This window comes from Misgurnus anguillicaudatus, chromosome 20 (genome assembly GCF_027580225.2).
Source record: "Misgurnus anguillicaudatus chromosome 20, ASM2758022v2, whole genome shotgun sequence".
NCBI lineage: Eukaryota > Metazoa > Chordata > Actinopteri > Cypriniformes > Cobitidae > Misgurnus > Misgurnus anguillicaudatus.
The window spans coordinates 33,805,433-33,832,787 of NC_073356.2; the positions used below are offsets into that span (position 1 = coordinate 33,805,433).

At 36.3% G+C, this 27,355-nt stretch overlaps 1 protein-coding gene across 2 annotated transcripts; it reads left to right on the forward strand.

Annotated features, from left to right (window-relative positions):
- Window positions 1-253: 253 nt before the first annotated feature.
- On the forward strand, window positions 254-24,531 carry fbxl20 (F-box and leucine-rich repeat protein 20). 2 transcript variants are annotated; one of them, XR_008648315.2, is made up of 15 exons: window positions 254-1,193; window positions 7,081-7,142; window positions 7,548-7,602; window positions 8,908-8,982; window positions 9,076-9,170; window positions 9,526-9,594; window positions 9,665-9,760; window positions 9,843-9,969; window positions 12,607-12,681; window positions 13,229-13,359; window positions 13,464-13,524; window positions 14,738-14,782; window positions 15,358-15,414; window positions 16,646-16,938; window positions 18,507-24,531. XR_008648315.2 is itself a non-coding variant. In XM_055220018.2 (15 exons), the coding sequence occupies exons 1-15, from the start codon at window positions 1,152-1,154 to the stop codon at window positions 18,612-18,614; spliced, it is 1,311 nt and encodes a 436-aa protein (XP_055075993.1). In that variant the 5' UTR covers window positions 345-1,151; the 3' UTR covers window positions 18,615-24,531. The 2 variants fall into 2 exon arrangements, 1 of the variants encoding a protein (XP_055075993.1); XM_055220018.2 differs by having other exon boundaries at window positions 345-1,193; window positions 16,646-16,858.
- The last annotated feature ends 2,824 nt before the right edge of the window (window positions 24,532-27,355 follow it).

The following is a 27,355-nucleotide window of genomic DNA, read 5'->3' on the forward strand; positions in this document are numbered from 1 at the left end:
CTTCATGGTAACTAAGCGACAGCCAATCAAATAAGATATACGATCATTCGCTTACAGTAGTAGTAATTTCATTGTTTTTACATTACTAAACCGAAAACAGCACTACGTTAAAACAACTGATTGTTTTTTTTCTTAAATCTTCATTTGATGATAATTAAAGCATATTGTATGTAGTGTATTACAATAGCGTGCTGTTTGTTGTGCTAAGTTAGCTTTTCTTAGGCCATTTTGATTGTAAACAACATGATTGTGAACAAACAGCCGTTTTAATGTAACGTGCAAATAACATTTGAAGTAAAACAATACAATTTAAAGAAAAATAAGATATATTTTTTTAAAGAACAAGAAGGGATAGTTTGTTTGGGAAAACGTTGCCTCGTGTTACCACCAGAATGACGTCAAATGACGAACACCTTCCTCGAGTTTCCATTGGCTACTGCGACTGGGGGAGGACCCTCGCGAATCAGACCCGGAAAAGGCATAACAATAACACGAACACAAATGATTTAAAGCCCATACATACAGTTTATAACTACCATGCCAATTCCAAGTATGTTTTCATGACACATTCATCCACAATGTTTTCATTCGGCCAGCCATTAAGCATGCTAACTTTCCGTTTAATACAATAAAAATACATCCATTTCTGGTGCGGTGAAACTTCCCTATTAATAAATATAGTTATGAACTTAAAAGGTATTATGACAACTAAAGGATGGTAACATGTCAAGCATATACTCTCGACCTTGAACAAGTAATAACTACACTAAAACGTTACTAGGCCTGCAAATATTGTTCACAGTTGTCATAAAACATCTATACAACTTGTTCATTGACAGATGTACCGACGCAATTGCTATATTATGTACAATATTAGCCAAGTAGTTCACAGTTAAAAGCAAATGGGGAAACAGTGAGATCAAGTCTTGGTAAGGGGAGGGGGAGATGAGCAACACAACAGGAGATAAGCTCGATTTGTTCATACTTCCACCGCTGGGGCTCTTCTGCATCTTCGCCATCTGCAAACGCGAGGAAATTAACCAAAAACACGACATGAGCTCGACGCAAACCTGCGGCGCCGACACACGCGTGCCCATTTAAAAACCGGACGCGCTTTTCCTCTCCGGTTTACCGAGTTGATAGCGTTCGGGATGGGGAAGGAGGTGAACGGCGTCTCGCGGAGTCGCTTTGAGGCGAGTAGCCACTGTTTATTTACACATTGACATGTCGATGTAAACAATCGTCACAGCATATTTTGCGTCTTTTAATCCTAAACGGCTTTAATAATAGAGGATTATAACTGTTGTCGCGGTAGAAGAGGCCGAGCTTCCGCAGTTAAATGACTTTAACTCAATCGATCACTTGTCAATGTAAACATCGAGATTAACTTATGTCTCGACTAAAGTCTGAGAGAATACCACAGTTGTTTTGTCGCAATGTTATTTCTTTACAAGTCTACTTTGTGTCTGTTCGTATAAAAACAACAGTTGTCAAGCTAAAAGCGCACTGAGCCTTGAAAGCTACTTTAATATTTTTCTTTTGTGTTATGTGAAGCAACAGTCGGTTGAGATGTATGTTTACAACACGTTTACTAGTTGGTTTTTATACATTAAACTGGTTAGCTGGGATTATATTAGCTGTTGAGACGGAAAATGTTGGTAGGCCTGTAGGCTGGAGTCAAAACAGCCGGCCAAAACAAAAGCTGAACATGTATACAAGGGCCTTTAAAACTCATCCACATCACAAAGTATAACATTTGGGCTTATGTATTGACAAACTGTGTTTGTTTTTGTTCTCAAAATAAGCTAGATCAAACCGAGTTATGGGTTTGTTTACATGGGCTGTGTTTTAAAACTTAAGACTTAGTTGCTGTCTTTGTAGGGAGCTTGCTAGGTTTAGTAACACAGCCAATATGTCAGACCCTTGACATTGATATGTTCTGACAGTTAGGGTTAAAATGTATTCAAGAGATAGCCATGTAAACATAACAACAAAAACTATTACAGAAATGCTACTGGATTTAATGGTTATAATGGGAATTGTATTGTTTGTGCTCCTCCATAGCTCAATGGTAGATCATAGCATTAGCAGTGCAAAAGGCCATGGGTTTGAACCCATAGTCGCTATGAATAGAAGTGTGTACCAAATGCATTAATATAAGTATTGGTTTTAATGAAAACTATAATAGTCTCTGTGAGATTTTACTGGTAATCTGTTGGGTATACTGGTGGGATGTTATCTGGTGAATGGGAACCAGTAGGGGACCATTAAACCGTACTGGAATATGGCCTAAAACACACTATGTAAAGAAATTTGTTATGGTTTTAATGGTAATTAACAGTTGACGATTCATAATGGTGTTTGTAATGGTAACCATCACGGTTTGTGTTGTTGTTTTTTGTTGGAGAATCTTAAAGGTTTGTTAGAGGATTAGTCCATTTTCTTAAAATTAAATCCATATAATACTCACCACCATGTCATCCAAAATGTTGATGATTTTTTTTGTTCAGTCGAAGGAGAAATTGTTTTTTTGGGGAGGGCATTCCATGATTTTTCTCGTTTTGATGGACTTTAATGGACCCCAACATTTAACAGTTTTTGATGCTGTTTAAAATTGCAGTTTCAAAGTACTCCCAGGCGAGACGTGGGGGTCTTCGCTAGCGGGGTGGTTGTAATTTTTGGCAAGAAAAATAAAAAATCTGCACTTTTAAACCACAACTTCTCGTCGTCCTCCGGGCCGGTGGCTCGCCGGCGCGACCTCACGTAATACGTCGTCACGTCAAGAGGTCATGGATGACGTATGCGAAACTACGCCCCAGTATTTACAAGTGTGGAGAAAGAGGACCGTTCTGACGTTGTTGTATGTGGAATGATACTAATTCATGTTTTTGTGTCAGTTTATTGTTTAAAATGGTCTGCAAATATGCGTTTCATATATGTAACACATGACCTTTCCACGTCACTGCGCAATTGCGTGGGGTCGCGCTGGCGCGTCGCAGGACCGGAGATAGACGAGAGGTTGTTGTTTAGAAGTGCATATTTTTATTTTTCTTGCCAAAAATGACAATCGTTTCGCTAGACAAGACCCTTATGTCTCGTTTGGGATCATTTAGAGTCCATTGAAACTGCAATTTTAAACTGCATTAAACTAATACGTGTTGGGTTCCATTAAAGTCCATTAAAATGAGCAAAACGTTGCAAATGTTTTCCTCAAAAAACAAAATTTCTTCTCGACTGAACAAGGAAGGACAAAAACATTTTGGATGACATGGTGGTGGGTGAATTATCTGGATTTTTTTTAAGAAAATTGACTAATCCTTTAATAAACATTATTACACTTTCACAGTAGTAACAGTAGTTGTTGTAACTATTGGATTTTTGTGGTATGTAGTAGGTGGTACCAACTCACAGTATTGTTTCCTCTACAGTGTCTCAATGGCATGACTGTATTCAGTGTTAAACTGTACTGTATTGTTTACAGGCCTGAACTGTTTTTAGTAACATAGTAGCTGGACATAACTGATAGCCCATCGTGTCCTTTAAATACTTTTTTGGTTGTAACAATGTTGCCATAAAACAAGGATATGACTTTGTAAAGCAACATGTGCTGCTGGACTGATTTATTCATGTTTATATGTTGCCATGTTTTTGTCTAAACCACCCACTGACTATATACATGTGCACCTTACCAGAGGTTTATATGTCAGAAAAGTGAGTGTACAGCCTTTAAAGGTAAATGGACCAATCAGAAACCAAAACACCATGTATGTAAGACAGGAAGTCAATTTTATCCGAGTCAATAGTTATATGACAGATGACATGTGACTAACTGTAGTTAAATAGTAGTGCTTGACACAGATATACACTTTAAAAGTGCTTCACAATGCCATAGAAGAACCATTTTTGGTTAAATGGTTCTAGGAACTTTTAAAGGGGTCATAGCGTGAAAATCTGACTTTTATTGGGAAGTGCTATAATTGGGGCCCCATTGCTTCTAACAACCTAGAAAACATGGGAAAGTACAACCCAGTAACTTTGTTTTGGTAAACCATTTTCTGCAAGCAGGGCTGGACGATATGGCCAAAATTTTTATCATGATATACTTCTTAATCTCGGTCGATACGTTATAAATCCGAGAACGGTATGCATATTAAAAAAGCCTCAGGAAAAACTCCCAAGAATGCCTGCAAACCTCTGAAAAAATACATTTGCCAATGAAACCTCCTATAAAACTATATCATATTTAAAATAAAAAAGGGATAAATATATTAATGTTCACCTTTAATTGGTGTTTAGTCTTCATACAAAAGAAGTGATATCACTGTCCAGTAAAACAGACTTTCAGGCTCAGTTTAATAATATTATAGGTGCACCCTGAATGTCAGTAAATGCTGTAATGCAGGGGTCTCAAACTCAAATAGGCTTGGGGCCTTTTCTGAGATCGACATCATAGAAGGGACGAAGAGCTATTTTAACATTAAAAAGCACAATTATTTACTTTACATTTATAAACTATTATGCATTTTGCCACCACCAGGTTGTGTTTTGATATATTATGGATTTATTCCGTCACAGTATTGACTTTCATAGTTCCATCTGTGTTAGTCCATAGTTTTGATCAATTTGCTATTATAGTAATATGTGGATAAAATAATAAGTCAATGGGATTTTAAAACTTTTCAATGGTAGAATTTAATGTTACATACTGTAAGAAAAATAAAAATTACTGATCTACTTGTAATTGCTTAGCAAGCTAGATAGTGATTCACTCACCAGTAATTCAGATTGTGTGCATTACATGTCCTGTTCTCCCTCCCTATATGGTGTCGTCATTGGAAGCTGTGACTTGACGCGAACTAAACCCGCACCTCCTTCTCGTACTTCTGAGCAAACACTCCAAAGTCCGAATAGATTAAATGATCGCATGGTGACAATGATATGATTTGGCGCGAGGTACAGATGAGCGATTTAAATACGCATTCCATTTGCTCCTCGTGCGTAGATCGCGGCTCATGGTTGCTTAACTACTAAAGACAGCACACGTTTTATAGGGAAGTAGGGCCTTGACCCGCGTTTAACATGCGTTTTCACACGTGACATGTGAACGGCCACGGGACGCCGTAATGTCTATCGAAATATCGGAAATGCGTTTAGAAACCATATCACCGTTACCGAAAAATATTATACCGCGAGATATATTGATATTGAATCAGTTTGGTCAGATTTCGCCTCTTTTGTGACGTAGGTACTTTTTATAACAATAATGCCGCCCCTTAATCTGCACTATCCAATCACGCCACTGCCATTTAGTGCAGAGAGAAAAAAGTAATTTACAGCACAATTGAGTTTCAATTTCAACAAATCACAATCAGTGTTTGCATTTTATCAGCTCATTTGCATTTTTAAGGACACACCCAAAAATGCCACTTATTTTACATCTTGAGAAATCGCATCATATGACCCCTTTAACATCTGAAGAACCTGGACTGAAAGACCTGGACTGACTGGGTCTTTGAGGTACCAAAAATGGTTCTTCTATGGGATCTCTGTGAAGAACCTTTTAATCACCTTTATTTTTAAGAGTGTATGTTTTAAAAAAGTATGTATGTACAAAGACATTTTTTTATTTTTTGCTAAAACAGTCAGGGTCAAGGGGAAGAGGTCCAAAATTGTAACCCAAACTTTGATTTGTAAACAAAACTGAAATTGAAAAGAGTAGCAATTTCACAAACTGTCTTACATTTCATCCCATATTCAAAGTAAAAGTCTTTACAGAAAAAAGAAATAAAACCCTTTTTTATTGGAATGCACCGGTAGGATTTTTTTGGGCCGATACCGATTTAAACAGACAACTTCTGGCCGATACCGATATTAAACACTTGTATACAATACTATACTATACAGTTGGTCTATTAGCTAGATTATTTCTGCATCAAATTATTTTTACTGAACATGTATTGGATCTAATTAACATTCAACTGACCAACATAAAAAGAGAGGCACAAATTAAGCTAAAACAAATATAAGACGACAACATGACAACCTTCAAAGGTGGTTTTTGCTATTCAGCATTTCTTTTATTAACAACATTAACTCATTTTTTTACATATAATGGATTTCTTTAATAAACATAAATAATGCCGGTGCTATTGCAACTTCAAAAAAAGTTGGACTTCTTTTCCCCCACTAAAGTGCAGTCTGTTTCTTTTATTGTCCAAGACATTTGAGCCAGCTCAACAAAGGTTTTCTGTCGGTGCTTAAGTATAATGCACACCAGAACATTAAATCATTTTAATTGAACAACAGACATGCAACTCATTGCCTTTATGTGGTTAATTAAAAAACAATCGGTATCGGCCTTTCTCATGCTATTACCGATATGCCGATGGTTTCAAAATCATCAAATATCGGCCGATAAATATCGGTGGCCGATACATCGGTGCATCACTACTTTTTTACTATTCTTCTAGTATTGTAATTCAAATGTATTTCATCTAATTGCGAAATATGACACAGTCAGGACAGGCATTGTGAAATACACCCATGTACACCACTTACAAGAAACTAAATATATCCTACATTACACAGAAGGCCATGCATCATAACCAGAAAATACATGTAATCTTTGTCTCTATTTTTGTATCTGCAGTAGTTATTTATATAAAAAATAAAGGAACATGCGGTCCTGTCTAAATTATTCAGTAGGGCAATATGTATCTCTTGTTACCACACGGGAAAGGTTTTGATTTGATAAGACCAAAATAGACCCACTAAACATATTTACATCTACCTCAACTGGTTTATGTGTCTGTCTGTGTATGGTTTTATACTGAATTAAGTAACTGTATTTATAGACTGTATTTAGGACGGTTGCTTTAAATCAGTGTTTTTTCCATTCATAAATCCATTGCATTTGGAATATAAAGTAAATTTGACTGCATCTGCTGATATTTCTAAGCTTTGATGCAACTTTGTTTGCTGCTTATTTCGTGCATCTGGTCAGCGCTTCACACCACAGTATTGTTACTGACCTTCAACTATAAAAAACACATTTCTGATGGCACATTTTTCTCTGTTTAGATGTTCTCCAATAATGATGAGGCTGTTATCAACAAGAAGCTGCCAAAGGAGCTGTTGTTACGGTCTGTGTGCAATCATTTTCTCTATTCCTAATAGTCCATTTTAATTTTGTATTTGTCTCTTGTTCATGTTGTTGTTTCTTATCTTTATAGAGTGCACCAGGATGGCGTATTTTTGTAGACCAATCCTGTAAGTTAGCAGGACGTTCAGTTCCCTCGAAAAAAAGAAACACTCATCTTTTTTTATGAAGTCAAAATTAGTTTTTTATATTTCTAGTCAACACACATACACTTCAAAATTCACGTATAAGTGTCATAAACTTGTTAAACACAGACCATATTTTTGTGAGGGAACCAGTGTCCCGCTAACTTCCGGGTTGGCCTATAAAATATGTCATCCCTGCGGCACTAAATAGCAGACAGACAATATGATTTGATGATGATGATTTTATTTGCTTTGTCCTTCAGAATCTTCTCATTCCTGGATGTTGTAACGCTCTGCCGCTGTGCACAAGTCTCCCGAGTAAGTATGATTAATCCTAGGGTTTAATTTACTAATACTGGAGATTTATGAAAATTTTCAATGAAATTTTATTTTTATAGGGCTTTTCACAATTGTTCATTATTTCAAAGCAGCTTTACATGAAATAGAAACTAGGAAAATACAGAAAAGCAAAGAACAACAAAAGCAACAAAAGCTTTTAAGTTTTTAAATATAGTTATGAAGTTACATGGTATTCAAATGTATTTCCTAATGGAATGATGTATTAAAAAGTCATAATATAATATAATAACAATACTAACTAAAGTAGCAAAATTTGTAAGATTGTAATTGGACCATAATGATGAAAGCAGTATTAACGTAATGCACCAAAGAAAGTCCTCAGTTAAGATAACGTCAGCAGTTAAAGCGAATGCAATACTAGTTTGCTACCCTATTGTGACACATTTCTGACCAAAACAGGATATTCAGTAAAAAAAGAGAGAAGTCACATAAAATGCCCAAAATGTTGGGTTGTTTCCAATTATGGTCAGATGAAATATGCACAAACCCAATCATTGGCTTAAATTGACCTAGCAATGTCCATATTTAAGCCAACCATCGGTTAAAGATTCAATCAACTTGAATTTACAATTAATTTTAACTTTCTTGACTAGTAAGGAGTTGCAATAAATTATAAAAATTAAGTTAAATTTAGTTAAATAAATTTAAGTTATTTCTACTTAATTTTTTTTTAATTTATAGCAACTTCTCAGTATTCAAGAAAGTTAAAATTAATTGTAATTTCAAGTTCAACTTAAAATTTTAAGGATGTTTTTACAGTGCAGCATTGATTATTTTAGGTTCTGTAAAACACAGCAGTAACTTTTTAGTGAGTTACTGTTTTCTACCTTTAATCATCCTTAATAATGTAAACAACATTTAGTGAAAATATAACCTTGATATCTTTAATATTGGCTGAGTAAGATCATGTCAAAGATTGAAATCAATGTGAAATCAAACTTGGATGCTCCAAATCTTATCCCAAATCTTAGATTTTGAAACATAACCTGGATTTCAGAGAAAGGGTCACATTGGTTAAAAAAAGTTTTTATTAGTGTACGATTTTTATTCGTAAGCAGGCAAAATTGAAGTTCTGTTTTTCTCTAATATTCAGATTTAGCAGACAGAAAAATCAAAATCATTTTTGCATGTTTGTTATTTTGTTTATTGTGTTGATTTGTAATATAGGTGATAAATAATGTAAATATGTGTATATGTACAGTATGTCCACAGCAGCTTATTGTGTCCCCCCCTCTTGTTCTTGTTTTCATGTCCATTTCTCAGTCATGGAACCTGTTAGCCCTAGATGGCAGTAACTGGCAACGCATCGATCTCTTTGACTTCCAGAGGGACATTGAGGTCAGGAAAAGAGAATTGGTTTCAAGCAATGAAAACTCAAGCAATACTTGACCAGAAATAGATATGGGATCTTAAAAATACACTCTATCACAGGGCCGTGTGGTGGAAAACATCTCAAAACGATGTGGAGGCTTTCTGAGAAAGTTAAGTCTTCGAGGATGTCTAGGAGTTGGAGACAGTGCGCTCAGGTGAGAGTGAGTTGGCAGGAACGTGTTTTAGCAGGATGATCAATAATCCACTTAAAGATCTCTGCTTCATTCTTTAGTGCATGGTTTTTATGTTTAAGTTAAATATGTAATCATTTAAGCAAACACTAAAAGTCTGCCATTATTTACTCAACATGACTGCATAATTTACTTTCTTAAAATTATATGTATGTGCGTGTGTGTATTTATATATACATAATTTTACACAGTACACACACATATATGATATAAACAAAAACTTTTATTCTGCAAATGATTAGCTGTGATTAATCGTTATGCAGCCTGTGTTAAAATATTCCTCACGTTAAGATGTCTGACTTGTTTTTGCCTATCGCAGAACGTTTGCTCAAAACTGCAGAAATATTGAGCTGCTCAGCCTCAACGGTTGCACGAAGATAACTGACAGGTGAGTAAACGAGAGCGACGTTGTGTGCGAGAGCGTCTTGTTGACGTGCATTAATCCTTTCTCTTTGCAGTACCTGTAACAGCTTGAGTAAATTTTGTCCCAAACTGAAGCACTTGGATCTCGCCTCCTGCACCTCTATTACAAACCTGTCTCTCAAAGCACTAAGGTCTGTGGTCACACATTACAGCAATGGGCACAGCTGGTTGAGAATTACGTCTTTTTTAAGTCTCACTTTTTTTTCGTTTTAGTGAGGGCTGTCCTCTGCTGGAGCAGTTGAACATTTCGTGGTGTGACCAGGTGACCAAAGATGGCATACAGGCGCTTGTGAGATGTTGTCCGGGTCTCAAATGTTTGTTCCTCAAGGGCTGCACACAGGTAATTTATTTCAAAGCAGCTCGGTGTGAGTGACTAGCTTGAGAGTTGGTGCTTTGGCATGATGAGTCCAAATAAAAGTTTTTCTGCTTGGTGAGTGTTAATTGTAGATGCTGTGTGTATTAAAGTGTCATACTCCATCTAAGAGGCGGTTTACACCTGGTATGAAAGGTGCGCTTTGCTCGATCAGATCAAAAGTTGACAACAGGTGTAAAACATTTTGAGCTTGTCCACTTTCGACCACATTAAGAGGTATTTCACCGGATTGCAGCCACAAAAGGCCACCTGCTCTCCACCTATTTATCTAGGAGTAATCAGGACAGAAGCGGACGAAAGTGGACAAAAGAGTCGGATTAAGACATCAGGTGTAAACGTGAACGTGTCTCCCTCATCCACTTGTGATCCGATCGACCAAATCGCATCTTAATATCAGGTGTAAACAGCACATAAAGTCTTAAAGGCCCCCTGAAGTGCTTTAAAACATGCAGCATTATTTGTTGTGGTGACGTCATTTTAACTAAAACAGGAAGTCAGTGCCGAACCATTGAAAAGACCCACCCACTTTTTTAAGTAACCAAAGCCACACTTGACAGCTTGTGAGCATCACAGTTGTATTAAAATAAGGTCTAATAGAGATATAATATTACCGGATAAAAAACAACAACATTAATGTGGAGTATATGTTTGTATGTTTTCTATTTACTTCAGTGGTGTTTATAATATCAAGGCTGTCTAACCATTTGTCATGTTTAACCAATTTGTGCATTGTAGCGGCTCGCGTGACACTAAAGTGATATCAGACTTCATTAAATCCAATGGAAAGCATATTTATGCTGCCTGAATCTTTCTTTTCTTATTCCCTACATAGTGCACTTTGTGCCAAGAGCTAGTAAATGTATTAACTCATGTGCGTGTGATTTCAGGCGGAGGTTCCGCGCAATGTAGGGGGCGGACGCTTCGGCGTCTAGAGAGCGTTTGATTGGACAGGAATTTTGACAAGAATCTGAAGTGTTTAGGCGAATGTCGTAAAATGACGTCAACTTTTTTTAAGCGCACGTGCAAAACTGTACGTTTTGAATGCTTATATCGTCTGTATGAGACTTTTGTCAGCGCTTTGGACCATACCAGTTTATATATGTCCAGTGGCGGCTGGCGACTTCTCTTCTGAGGGCCGCAAATTCATAATATGTTTGGAGTGTCGTGTGAAACATGTGAATCATGCCTCTTGTCCAAATACTGTACATGCTTGCTGCACACGCGTCTAAAGAATTTATGATTAAAGAGACTCTGATTACACATGAGATTATGCAAATACCCGAGCGTCTCTTAAGTGATAAACCCCTTTCGAAGCGTCTGCAACAGACTTGTTTTTTGAAATGACACGTAATGCACATAGGTTCACATGACTCGCCGAACACATATTTTGAAATTTTGGGCCACATACATGATGTGGCTGGCTACATGCATGTTGTGATCAGAAGTCACCGGCCCCTACTGTATATATATATGCTTAAGCCTAACATATTTTTACTAAGGATATATTTTTTTTATATACTAAGGATATGCATATTTATTAGCGCTGTCAAAAGATTAATTGTGATTAATCGCATACAAAATAAAAGTTTGGGTTTGCATAATATATTTGTATATATATATTATATATATTGTTTATATTTGTATATATTATATATATTGTTTATAAATAAATAAATAAATAAATAGCACACACACGCATACATATACATGCATGGAAATGTTTCTTACATACATACATACATACATACATATGTGTGTATTTATGTATTCAAAATGATTACACACAGTGCACACACATATATTATGCAAATACAAACTTTTATTTTGTATGCAATTAATCATGATTAATCTTTTGACAGCCCTAGCATTTTTCTATACCTTATGCTTGCCGTCACATACCTCTTGTTACGTGAAATGTTTTTGTGACTTCACATGGCTATTAAAAGGTGCTAAAGTAAAATCCACATAAACTAAAGATTGCAGATATATATAACTTCAGCCTAATAAAAGAGATTTCATTCTTCATGGAGTGGGTTGAGACAACATCGGAGGCTAAATGCTTAAATGGCTAAATATCGCATCATCTCAATAAATATTTTTAGACATTACTTTCTCCAGTGGCATTGGTGACTGTCAGCCATTGTTTGATGCTACAACAGTGTGGCTAGATGTCAGTATAGGTCCAGACTTCACCCAACAGGCATCTTAAGTACAAATGGCTTTTGCTGTATAACCTTATGTAGTCTAATGCCACATGAAACAACATTTGTGATATCTAGATGTATCCATATAAAGCACATTTTACAGGTAACAATAGGTTTTATGCCCAGCTGCACTACTTCCTGAACTTCAACCAGCTCCTTGTTTCCTGTCTGCCATTATTGGACAAACTGATTAATCCAGGTGTGCCTGACCTCAGTAGTCACAACAACAATAATCAGACACACCTGGATTAATCAGTTTGTCCAATAATGGCAGACAAGAATCAAGGAGCTGGCTGAAGTTCAGGAAGTAGTGCAGCTGAGCATAAAGCCTATTGTATTTACATAATGTTTGGTTTAAAGCACATAATCTGTCTCTTTCTCTTATGTCTTGTGTCTGTAGTTAGAAGATGAAGCTCTTAAGCATATTGGAGCACATTGTCCAGAGCTGGTCACACTCAACTTACAGACGTGTTCAGTAAGACACACCCACATACACATAGTTTTTACGTATTAATAGTTACAAAGTGTCATACTCCATATTAATTTCCTGACAAAAGTAGATTTAAAGATGTATGTCAATTAAATGATTTTTAAGGAATAGTTATGACAATAGTTACATGTAAAGTTTCAGATTGGTAACAGTGGTGAGCATGTCCAGTCAATGAGTTTCTTAACGTATATTCTAGAGATGCTATCAGCCGATAGTTAAAATACAGCCGATAGTCTTGGTCGATATATCCTGTCAATCAAATAGAACAGAAAAATGCAATGAATTTGAGTTCTGTGTATAGAAAATGTAAACAAACATCACTATTTTTAATCTTCAATATTAATGGACATTATATGAATGAATAACTTTCATCTTCTGAATTTAGTTATTGCAAGTTAATATAACCACCAAACTATCAGAATTGGCTGATATCAGTCTGAATAATCAGCTATCTGTGGAAAATGTAATATTGGTGGGAAATTTAATATTAGTGCATCTCAAGTATATTCCTCTCTGTGTGTGAACCGAGTAGCAGATCACAGATGAAGGTCTGATAACCATTTGTCGTGGATGTCATCGGCTGCAGTCGCTGTGTGTGTCGGGCTGTGCAAACATCACAGACGCTATTCTCAATGCCCTGGGACAAAACTGCCCACGCCTCAGGTACACAACATGCATCTGATCAATCATCAGACCGTTATTCAGAATGAAATCTGTTTTTGCTGACTTGAAACGGTGGATGTTTTTTTGTCTCTTTTCTCATGTAGAATATTAGAAGTGGCACGCTGCTCTCAGCTTACAGATGTCGGGTTCACATCATTAGCTCGGGTGAGCGACACCCCACCAAACACCTCACAGTTTAAAACATGCATGTTCAACCTGCTTTCTGTGGGCCTTTTTACACCTGATCACTTTATTTGTTTTCCCTGGTCGGATAGCTGTGCGATTCGTTGAGTGGATATTAATCCAATTTTCTATTCCTGTGCAAAATGCAAATACAGCAGCAGGACCAACGGTGCTGCGATGATTTGTAGTATCATGACAGGGGAAAAAGTGTTTAACAAAATTACTGTCTACACAATTACTTTTACAAATTTAGTTTAACGAGTGTTGATTTTTTAAATGCACGTTATAAACGACTCCGACTCATAATGATTTTAGATTGATAAGGACTTCCTACTGACCAAATGCCGTAGTACACGCACAAGCTGTGCATGAAACACACAATCGCACCCTTGCGATTCAGAATCGATTTCAGACAGGCATTTTTAATGGGACACACGATTAATCGTTACATCCCTATTGTATAGTCTGGTCAACAAATTTTTCACATTAAAACTAATCAAAGCTAAAATCTAAAGCAATTATAATATATATTTTTTTATATATATATTATAATATATATTTTTATATGTATTTGAGGTAGATGGACAGGATCCAGAAATTCCACATTTCCAGTGTCCAAGCACCATAAACGTGTGAACTAATGAACAACAACAGTTTGTTTTTAGATATTTTAAGTGTAATGCACAGTCAAGCCAGGTGACTTGCACGATCCACTTTATTCCCCTGTGCAACGCACTTATTGGGAACCCCTAAATTATCCTTGCAAGTGAAGGCATAGCGGATGCATTGGGGCAGTTTATGCATGATACGTTTGGAAATGAAGTTGCGGGTTTTGCACGGGTTTGATATAAAATAAAATATACAAGGTTGTCGAGCAATCAATATCAACCAATTCAGCACCATGGCCTTGGATAGCACCTGGTAACGTCGTACGTAAGTAAGAAAGAAACCCGCTAAGGTACAGTTCGGGAAACACGCCTAGAAAAGGTATTCCTGTAGTTACGTTTTAATTAAAGAATCTTCGTAGCGCGCTAAGAGACAACGTTATTGGGAAACCCAGCCCTAATTTTTTCATGATCGGATAGCTATTTTATCAGAAAACGCATGATGTGACCAGGTGCGAAAAAGCCCTGTGATAATTCTCCAGTGTTCAACATAAATCAAATGTATTTTGTGTCACTTCTTATTTTCTCAGAATTGTCATGAATTGGAGAAGATGGATTTAGAAGAGTGTGTACAGGTGAGTCAGGATGTGTTGGGACTAGAAATATAAAAGGTTTCATCATAATATTATTCAGGTTAGCCTGAATGTACTGTATACTGCAATAATTTATTTGAGCTGTGATCATTATTATTGTATGTAGATCAACTCTTTTTTTATTAGACGATGCTATAATGCTATTTGCCCATCAGTTATCTATATGTTTATTAAAAGCATCTTTATTATGCCACTGGCTCAAATGTGTAGCTGCATCCCAATTTAAAGGCCCACCGCGCATGTCAGCGAAGACGTTTCTGACTTTATAAAATAAATATGTAAAATTCTTTATTTAAGAGAATATGACGCACTAATGCAGATTAAACTACCCAACAGTATATCATATTTACCAACCTTAAAATTATACATACACAGTATTGCGACAACAATATTAATATAAAACATATAATACTTGTATATAACGCATATGTAACACATTTGAAGTTTGCATTTGAATGGGACAGCCTGGCTACGTCATTAAATTGGGATGCAGTCAGTTTATCTTGATTTCTTTTTAGTAGCGTCTCCCTGATATAATCAAAATGCTTTTTCTTTAGATTACAGATGGGACGCTTATCCAGTTATCTATACACTGCCCTCGACTCCAGGTTTTGGTAAGGTGTTTAAACATGCATTATTTTATATACAGTACTGTGCAAAAGTCTGTTTTTGCAATGTTATAGTGATCATATATAATTGTTTTTCAGTCTCTTTAATAGATTACATCCAGAAAATACAGGAAATGTGTGTATAGTATTAAAAACTGTAAAAAAAAAAAAAAATTAAACTGATGTGTCCAGATTTTAGGGTAAACTTACCTTCCACTTGAGAAATAGCATGAAACTGCAGGATCTCTTAAACCTAAATAAAAATGACAAATCTGAACTTTGGCGGATATCTGCGCTGCGTTAACCAATGAGGACCTTGCTGTAGTAGTGACGTGATTACAGGAAGCGAGCAGAGTCGCAGAAGCCCCTCCCATGATGCGAATTTCAGCGTGAATGTTTTGCATGACTAGAATTTCACACACGGCTTTCACGTGCCAATGAAAAGAGTAAACTCAAAATGTTTAAGCGTCCCACTACGTGCGAATAGTGTGTGCCGCCTCTACCGCGGCTGGTGTGAATGCACCATAAGATTTTTGCACAGTACTGTATACTAAAGGTAAAAGTCTTAATGTCAGAGATCAAGATCACAGCATTGTGATATTATTTTGGCGTTTTGAGTAGATGTAACCATTGCCATCTTTCAGCCTCAACTCCCCCTATTACCCTTAAAGGCGCTCTAAGCGAATCTATGTGACGTTACTTTTTGTTGATAACAAAGCTAACTACTCCCCTCCCTTCTGTGCTTTCATGAACGCGCCTAACCCCCACCCCCAAATCCTTCTTGTCGTTTATTGGCTGGAACACTTTGTTATCGTTTGTGGTGGTAGGTTTGGCCACTTTGTTTTTATTGCAGTTTGTGGAGCCTGGGCTGTCTACAGAGATCGCTTTTTTACAGTTTGATCAGCGGACAGGCAGCAAGCAGATAGTGAGATGTTGTTTGCTGTATGTAAAAAAAAATGTGTGTGGTCTAAAACGCGTGAATTCGCTTAGAGCACCTTTAAGTATTTTTGGTAAATTACCAAAATAGTACACATTCTAGATTTGATTCTTGAAAAAGCTGCCAGTTATAATTAGGTGATATGATCTACAATATCAAATACTTATCTAATAAAAGTGTTTATGTAGTAACATTTTAATTTACCTGCTTTTATTGAAGTTTAAAATTAGGCAGAAATAAATGATTGCTCGTGGCCACATACGACACAATATCCTGATGTTATATGTTGTTTTCTGTCAGAGTTTGTCTCACTGCGAGCTGATCACCGATGATGGGATCAGACAGCTGGGCAGTGGTCCGTGTGCTCACGACCGTCTGGAGGTCATCGAGCTGGATAACTGTCCGCTCATCACCGACGCTTCCTTAGAGCATCTGAAGACCTGCCACAGCCTGGATCGCATCGAGCTGTACGACTGCCAGCAGATCACCCGCGCCGGCATTAAACGCTTGAGGGTGAGCCAATAACTGCTGTCCTTCACTCAGAGGGAACACACTTTTACTCTTGTATTACTGGATTTTGAAAATCACTAAAGGTAAAGCTTTTCTCGGATATTTGGGCTTCTTGAAATATAATTTGTGCAGTCTAAAGAAAGGCTTTATAGATGTGGGAGTAAATATGTGCTGTAATAATTATATTATTCATGTAAATTGGATTTTTTTTATCAGTTTTAAATATCTTAAAAGATATGCAGAAGACACAGATTTTACACCATAGATTTGTACTTCTGAAAGTAAAGAATATATTTTGGTTATGAAAATAATGTTTAAAACATTTGTGTATGATTATAGTAAATATAAATATTAAATTTTGTTATCATATAATTATTATACAGTAGTAGCGTTCAAAAGTTAAGTGTCATTACACTGAAATGTGTCTTGTGATCTTAAAAATCTTTTAATTTGAACGTTTATAATTATTTTTGTAGACAAAGATAATTGTGTAAATATTATTTTAACACTAACAATAAGGTTGTATTAGTAAATGCATTAACTAAAATGAACAATAGTTTTCAGCATGTATTCATTTTTGTTAATTTATATTAGTTATTTTGTATATAATTATTTACACCATGTTAGTTCTTGGTGCATTAATATATTTTAACTGTTATGTCGTTTGAAGACGCTCAATGCCGAAATTCACATGAACTAAGATTAGTAAATGCTGTAGACGTCTTGTTCATTGTTAGTTCATGTAACTAATCATGCATTAACTAATTGTTAACAAATACAACCTTTTTGTAAAGTGTTACCATTTTTTTTTTATAAAAATAGAAAAAAACCTGTTAATACTGTTTAAAAATCATCTCAGCGTGGGACCTTTTGGAAACTTGCTGATAAAATGTCAAGAATACACTATTTTTTTTACAAATTTCAGAAAATAGAGTGACTACTTACCCTCAAGTTGTTTAAAAAAGTCTAAATTTCTTTGTTCTGCAGAACACAAATGAAGATATTTTGAAAAATGTGAATAATAATCAAACAGCTCTGGGGGGCACCATTGACTTTCATAATAAAAATGTTTCTTAATATGGAAGCCAATGGTGCCCCAGATGGTTACAAACATTCTTTAAATATCCACCTTTGTATCTAGCTGAAAAATAAATGTATATAGGTTTGTAACAACTTGAGGGTGAAAAAATTAAGACAGAATTATCAGTTTTTGATTAAAGGCGGGGTGCATGATCTCTAAAAGCCAATGTTGATATTTGAAATCACCTAAACAAACACGCCCCTACCCAATAGAAAATGGACCTTCTTTTGATAGACCCGCCCCACACATACGCAACCCAGGCAACGATGTTGGTTAGTAGACACGCCCCTTACTGCTGATTGGCTACAAGAGTGTTTTGGCCTGACTTCCTTTTCCAAAGTGTTTTGCACCCTGCCTTTAACCATCCCTTTAAAATGCCAAAATAACAGTTTAATTTTTAATTAATTTATTTTCTTTTCCTAAAGTTACATTAGTGTCATTACATAGTTTAATATTATTGTAAAAACTTATATCCCTAAACTGACAAGCAATAATTTAATTGAACTTTGTCATTTTGTATCATTTTGGACGTGAAATGAAATGCAACTTTTACTTTTTCTCTCTCTGTAGACCCACTTACCCAACATCAAAGTCCACGCCTACTTTGCACCCGTGACTCCGCCTCCATCAGTGGGCGGAAGCCGTCAGAGATTCTGTCGCTGCTGCATCCTTCTATGATGTAAAAACAAGACTGCATCTTGACCCCTCCCCCTGATGTACCTGGAGCACATGCTGATGGATCCCCAGTCAGATCTAATAAAAGTGATGATCAAACTCTCATCAGCTTCAACCAACACTACAGTCCCTTCAATGGCTTTACGATACTCGGATATGGTAACTACTGTAAACGGATTTTAGGGAGTGAGCATGAAACTTACGGGATAGAGCATGAATTATGTGGCTCCTACTCGACACGACACCGTGGATCGTGTAAATCTGATTCAAGATCATGCTGAAACGACCAGAGACCATATCAAAAGGAAACCAGCTTTTGGAGTTACGATGGCAGCAACAATTTGCCCCTAGTACACAAATATAACAAAAATTGTGAACCCAGCTACACAAACAAACATCTCTCACAAACACACTTTCTCTCTCTCTGTCTCTCTTTCTCTTTGTTTTACTCTGTGGCTAAAGCAAAGACTGAATATTTTTAAAGCATGATACTCTTCCAGGTTTTGCTTTTATTCTGTCTTTTCCTCAAACTCTCTCTTTATTAAGAGGTGAAAGCTATTTAGTCGGCTAATGGAGGTGAGGGGTAAGGTTAAGGACCTTGGCTGCTAAGGGAGCCGGTTCATGTCTGGATGATCCAGATAAAGGTGTTACGCTCTTATGCACATAAGAAAGTCTTTGGGTTGTAAGAATGTAAATAAGCCAAGAGGGAGAAATGTGAGCTATATTTTCAACTGATGATCGAATGTCATCCCTACATTCATGAGAGGTCACGTGGCTCACATCGCATTGTTCGATGAAGTGCGTGCGTGTAAAATGCATCCGTCGCTGATAACATCGCAGACAACGGTTAAGTATTTAGGATTTGTTCATTTCTCTACGCCATTTGATTGTAATGATGCATTCACACCAGCCGCGGTAGATGCAGCAATAACGCGCTGTTTGCGCGTAGTTGCACGCTTTATTCACGCGTGAAATTCTAGTCATCCGAGACATTCACACGGAAATGAATAAGACTTTGCTCGCTTCCTGTAATCACATCGCTACTAGAGCAACGTCCTGATTGGTTAACGCGGCACGGAATCCGCCGAAGTTGTAATTTTTCAACTCGCGCGTTTCCTGCGGCAACGTTCAATTCGCGCGGAACGCGTGATCCATGCCATTCACGCGTACTGTGCCGCAGGATGCCTAATCGCGTCTTTGCATTGACTTAATGTTACGTACACACCAAATGCGGGGCATCGCGTTACTTGCTCTAGATTACTCGCGGGATTTAACTTCGTGTCATGCTAATTTTTCGTTCGAGTTGAATATTTTCAACTTGGGCGAAGATGCGTTTTTGGCGAATAGCATGCGTTTTCGCGGCAAACGCGCAGCCCATATCGCGTCATTTGCATCGCCCCATGCGAAGACGCATCTGATCGCGTCTTTGCGTTAACTTTGAATGTAATCTACTCGCGCAAAACGTTGAACTCGCATCTGGTGTGAACCCACAGTAACGTGTAAATCACTCGCGCTTGCCGCCTCTACCGCATCTTGTGTGAACCCTGCATAAGGAAACTCAAAGCAAGTCGACCATACTCATCAGTGCACTCGCGTATAACTCGACGAAATCGGGTTTGTAAACGAATCGCCAATAATAATTATACTTTATAAACAATGGACTGTCTCTTAGATTATAAAAACAATCAAAAGCGTTTGTTTTAAAATGTTTTGTTTGTTTGTGCTTGTTCTCATCATGATCGTTGTCGTTTCCGTTTTGTTTTTCTTTTGAGTCGGTGACCATTTAAGGCCACTTGTGAAACGTTAGCTTCGCTTTTTTGGTGATTTTTTTTTTTTTGTAGGTTAGCTGATGACCTTGAAATCAAATCTGTCACTGTTTAAGTTGCAATATTAGTAGATTGTTTCGATAGGGGGTTATAGAAGTGCACACGCGACCTGGAGGCGAGTTGGTGGTGGTTCGTGGCATAAACGATTTTCAAATCATGTTACTTATGTTGTAAGTCACTTTTACATTAACTTATATTCAGTTTTTCCAAAGTCAAGTCAAGCACTCGCACGTGATATTCATACACTTTGGACAGCTGTGATATGTGTTGACCACCGATTTTAATTTAACACGTCTTGTTTTACCATCATACTTAGATGAAAGTATTTGAGCTGGTTAGAATTGTACGCAATAAAATGTATTTTGAAGTACGTTTTCTGTATGTTGCATATTGCCTATAGTACAAGACCTATAGGTGTTGTTTTCTGTGAAGTTCTGTTGAGCTTGTACCTGTCTTGAGTTTTTTATCTTTCAGTCGTCGGCTTTGTCCTCAGCACATAAAAAGCTAAAATTTCAATCAGAGACGTGTTTGTCCGGTCAAAAATTGACCCTGACACAATCACTTGTGTTTAAAGATCAGCGTTTGTGTGTGTGTGAGGCATTAACCGTTCTGCTTATCCGCTTTACTGGTGTTGATTTTTTTGTGTCTGATCTTTCGAAATTATCATGACATTTGCTGGTCCACAAGATGCTCTGTTTTTCAATACTAAATATTCATGTTATATAACAGATTCTTCTCCTCTTTATTCCTATAAGCATGCTTGATCTCTTACTGTGTGCATATAGGTCTAAAGTTTTATCCTTTGAGTGCAATGGGGTCCAAAAGTCTCAGACCACACTGAGAATCTGGGATTCATAATATAATTTAAATGTGGAATATACATTATCCAAGTTTTGTGACTTTTAAAAATTGATGCATTAAGGAATGTTGCTAAGGTAATAAGAAAAAAAAAATAATTTAGAATTTTGTCAATATTTTTTCAACCCCTAGGGAGTTAGCTGACATTGGCTTAACTTTGAACTCGCTTTTATACGTTACATTATTACTACGTTCGCTAGTTCGGTTTAATTTTAGCCGCTGTACTATCCTACTTTTGTTGTCTCCTGATTTTTTTGTGTTTTCTGCTGCTTTTATTAATGTAAAGCTGCTTTGAAGCAATTAAACAATTGTGAAAAGCGCTATATAAATAAAATTGGATTGAATGTTATGTTACGCATGACTTGCTCACAATTGCTCAACGTTAAAGGGTACCTCGACTATGAAGGCTTGAATGCTTTAATACTGTATATTTGCCTTCTACTACTAAAATCCATTGATGGAAAAAAATGCATTAAATATTTTTAATATGTAATATTAATTTTAAGCTGCAGAGGCCGGCATTAAGTTTCACGCATAGTGCATTTTTGGTCGTTGATGGTCGTCATGAAATGAAGAGTTTCGTTGCAAAACGAGATAAATCCGTTTTTAACATTTTTGCCAAAACATGTTTATTATTATGTTATCATGTTATTATTTTGTTTTATGGTGCTACTTATCTGTATTTTTTAAGTTATGAAGGTTTAAATCAAAACAAACCAACTGCAGTTGTATTGATATTAATTGGAATGCACAACCAAAAAACTTTGCAACAAAACTCTTCAAATATACTATAATTTTCACATAATGGTGCGTACACACCAAATGAGAAGCATCGTGTTCCTCGCTCTAGATTACTCACGGGATTTAACTCAATTTACGCTTGAGTTAAATATTTTTTACTTGCGCAAAGACTTTGCGTCATTCGCATCGCTCCGTTCAAGTTCACATCAATTCGCGTCTCTGCATTGAATTTGTATGTAATCTACTCGTGCAAATCGTTGAATTCGCTTTTGGTGTGCACGCCCCACCTTCTTACTTCTCAGATTGTTTTTATTTGATCATCTTTCATTTGTATGTTTTCTGTATTGTTCATCATTTATGTTACTCTCGGTTCGTATTAAAAGGGCTGAACAGAAGACGTTGATATTTTTGTATTTTTAATGGCATGCGGCAGAAGTTGAACATTTCTCATTTTTTAAAGCAGCAACACGTTTGTCATCCAATCAGATCGCCTTATGCATATAACCTAGGCAGAGCCAGCCAATTACCTTTATGGAAGACCGGAGCATGTGTAGCGGCCACTGTGATTGGCTGTTGGCTAGCCTTCCGTCAAGCATTAACGCTTTCGCCCGTGTGATCGTACCGTAATAGAACGGGTTTTAATTGCAACCTTTTGACGTCAAAATATATTTTTTAAGAGTTTATTAAAATTGTGACATTTGCAGTTTTTCACATTCAAATAGCCAATCCCAGTTTTGATCTATTAGGCCATACATGTGTTACAGTTCGGGTTACCCTTTAACTCATTTGTACAATAGTCACACAATTATCTGAGCAAGCCATGTTTAATTTATAGCCCTATATGTCAACATTTGGGCGAAACATCAGAGATGAAGTTGACCTTAAAGGTGCAGTGTGTAATTTTTAGAAGAATCTCTTGACAGAAATGCTAAATAATATACAAAACTATTGTCAGGGGTGTATGAAGACCTTTCATAATGAACCGTTTCGTTTTTATTACTTTAGAATGAGACGTTTTTATCTACATACACAGAGGGTCCCCTTACGTGGAAGTCACCATTTTGTGCCGCCATGTTTCTACAAAAGTCCTTAACGGACAAACTTTTTTTTACCAAGTTGTCTCCGATGATGACATGTTTGTCCGGTGGTGGCTACCGTAGCTTCTCTATGCGTTTTAAAAGCAAGATCAGTGAACTGAGCCATTGGTTGCAATTCGCAACCTCGCCACTAGATGCCGCTAAAATTTACACACTACACCTTTAAATTAATTTTTAAGAACTCAAGTCATCTGTGCTATTAAAGAGCATCATATTAAATAATTAATTATTCTTAATTTTACACACATTTTCGTGTAAAGTTGAATCTTATAGCAGACATCCCTTTTTAAAATTGTATTAATTCAGAGAAATGCAACTCTGTATCACTTATGATATCCCACATTTGGACTCCACTGTACATCTGAGCAAACCTGGAAATATTCGATCACCTCCTTATGCCATGCTTAATGTTTCAAGTTTCAGTTTTGCTATACAACCGGTTTTAAATCCTGTTGAGGTTTTGGAAACAGGTGAGATGGTGTCTCTTAATTTAACCCTATAAAGTACACCATCATGTTTATCCGTCTTTAGAGCGTTTTGGTGGTTGTGCTTCATCAAATGTCATGCAGGACACTTGCGAGACAATTATAATGTTTGTTTTAAACACTATAATGTTGTGCAAGTAACTCAAATGTTTTGTTGAATCAAATATAATATTTTATGGACTAAATAACTGATTACGTAAGGTTACACCAACAAACAGGATTTTTAAAGGTCAGATCAGGTACCTTTTAGGTATTCGGTAAAAACTAGTTTACAGTAATGTTTGTGAGTGTTATTATTAAATTATTCATCAACATACTCTTTAAGGCAACAACCACATTTAGTTTTTTTCTTGCAACTGTTGTATTCTGTGCATGTGTTTAACATTAACGTATTCTTTACATGTATTTGCTGAAATGTGTCGACCTGTTGCCATTGCCCTTTTGTTGTTGCAAACGGTTTTATGATTTTGAATACGGCTGTCCGCAAATATTTAAGAGAACAAGTCAGCAATACCCCAAATAATGTTTCTCAATGCAGTCATCTCTATGTCCCTCTCTCTCTTTCTTTCTTTATCTCTCTTTATGAATCAGTCATACACATTAACATACACAAACATGGATCTGAGTGCTGTCACACCGCCCTCTCAATCAACATGGTTATATGTGCACCTGTTATCAATGAGTGTTTATCAAACACGTGGAGTTTTTTTGGGGTCAGATTCTGAATCACTGGCTGAACGTTTGAGATGTTTAAAATGATCGATCGGGCCCTGAGAACGTGATTTTGGTCCATGCGGATTAAAACCTTCACAAAGATTGTACTCGTATGAATTATTGTACTTTTTATTTTACAATTAACCAATAAAAAATGAATATGGCAGAATGAATAAATATATAACTATATTATTATTAAGAGCTGTGTGATCTTTTCTGTTATCGTAAAGTATTTCCTTCCAAATCAGTAGCGTAGCCAGAAAAGAGACTCTGGGTGTGCCACATTTATTGTCATATTACTGTGCAAAATTATTAACCATAAGCATAACCATGCTATAATGGCACCATATAGTGGATTCTTATTTCTGTACCCTGAGAATATGATTTATAATGTTCAGTGATGTCACAGAACTCCCAGCCAGATTCAAACAGCTTTTGAGCGTTGGTTGGTGCTGAGCCAGAGACAGACATCAGCGCTTGTCATATATCCAGTGGTGGAACTTGACTTATTTTTAATAGGATGGCCAGGGCTAATTTAAGGGCTCCATAGTCCATTCAAGAAAACTATGTGTAAACATGTATCAAAAAAGCATAAATTAATCTTATGATTGCTGATTAGACGATAATCAGCCTATTTCACATTACGCCACATTAGAGAAATATTCCTAACTGCTTGCATTAACCTACTATGTAAACATAAGGGTGAATTTTAAATCTTTCTACTGTATTTCTTACATCTGATTTACTGTCTGTTAGTTCACCCAAAAATGAAAATTGTGTCATAATTTACTCACCCTTATGTTGTTCTAAACCTGTATAAGTTTTTTTCCATAATGTTATGGAAATTTTGTGATAATATGTGTGTTCATCAGAAAAAAAATTAATACAGATCTGGAACAAAGGATAAAAAATGATGACAGAATTTTCATTTTGGGTGAACTATCTATCTCTTTAAAAAGCTAAATATCTAACTTTAACTGTAGTTCAATAAAAGTTTTTCAGGAAATCTAAACTCCATGATAAACATTATACTTACTTCAAATAGCAGAGCTCAACATAAATATGGATTAATCTTTATTACGAAGTTACAGAAGTTATTCAGTCAGGAGCAGTGAGTGATTTCTTTTCTTTTTTTGATATTTAATTAACTTTGATGACAGACTTTACGAGATTGGGCTTATTATAAGACCGAATGCAATAAACTCTTTATTCGTTTAAGACATACAGTAACCAATTGTTTACTATGAAAATCACAGAGAAGTCTATGCATTTGAACATTTTAAGCCAAAAAGACACGAACATAAAGTCGTTTAAGCTCTGGTTGTGCACGCGCGCTATTGGTGGGTATGATACGCGTCACGCTTTGAAGTTCAATGTGGCAATCCAGTCCATCTAATAATCATACACAGTAGCCTATAAAGATCACTTTTAAGAATAAAAACATTGTGTTGGGTTTTGTTTTTTTTAAAAAATGCTAATCTTAGACTTTATTCTGTCCACAAAACAATTACTATACACACATTCCATCCTACCCAGATTGCAAAATTGCTGTGGCCCAGATCTGACTCACATCTGACAAATAATGCAGATCTGGCCCAAATGTAACAGTTGATTTAAATTCTGACACAGATTCGGCCCACACCTGGCATGATTGATGGCACTTGTGTGGTCCACTCCTGTTTAACACATCTCAACCACGAGCAAGCCAGAATGATGCCACAATCCGAATATGAATCTCAACCATGGTGACAATTAAATGAAAAACTTCATGCTGCAATGCATGCTGGGTATTAACAAATTACAAATCACATCCAGGACTCCCAGCATGCATTGCAACATGGATAAATAATTAACTTTTTGCAATTTTCTTTGTCACCATGGTTGAAATTCATAGTCTGATTCTTTTATCTGATGTCTGATGTTTATACGTCCCAAATATACAGTGGTTAATTTTGCCAAAGTTTCTAAAACTCCCTAATGACAAACTGCTGTGAAAGTGCTGGACTTCATACGTATTATTGACTGAAAAAAAACTTTTGAAGAGTAAACCAATTAATTAGATGACGATCTTTACCATTGTATACCAACCACCACTGACTTGCAACGTTATTGCAATTAACTTTACACTACCATAACAAATGTGTTTATACACACAAAGTAATGTAACCGAGGAGAAACTAGTAAATAAGTCAAGGGCCCAACTAAAACAAACACTAATCACAATAATGGTGACTCAAAATTAAACAAAGCATCAACATCTAAACCTAATAAGTAAATTGTGTTTTCTACAGCAATATTTTTACTGAACATTCAGAAATAATGTTTTATAACAGTTTTAAAATAATGAAATGCAATGTTTACATTTACATATCAAACAAACAAGTCAATATAAAAACAGTTGATGTTTAAAACATTTTTGGGAACTTTCAGAGAACGTTCTTAGAACTTTTTTTCTGTTCACTTCAGACTCACACCCACATAGGTCGGTGCTTACTGGGCCACATGTTTGCCAAAACCGGCTAGGAAATGTTTAAAAAGAATTGGGCCACATTTGGTGCAACATATGAGGGCAACATTTGGTTTATGGTGGCCCATATTTGTTGTTTAATATTTGGGCCATATTCACAGTTTGTCTGATGGGCCACTTTTGGTTCATATTCAAATGTTGCCGTGAGCACCGCATCTTTGCCTTAAAAGGCCCACATGTGAATTGATATATTTGGCCCATTCTTGCTATTTTACATGTGAGCCACTTTAGGTTCACGTCCCTTTTATTCGGGTTATAAGAAGGCCAGCAGTGCCGCATCTTTGCCTGAAGTGGCCCACATGTGCTTGCTATCTGGGTATATATACTGACTGAAATCATGTAGTATTAGCAATTTACAATTTCACTTACATCATTTAAAAGTAGACATTCCAAGCATTGAGTAGACATATATCTTTTGTTGGTCTGACAAGTATTAATGAAGGAAAAACTAAATAAAACGAATAGCATACACATCTGTTAGTTATTGTGGCTGCGG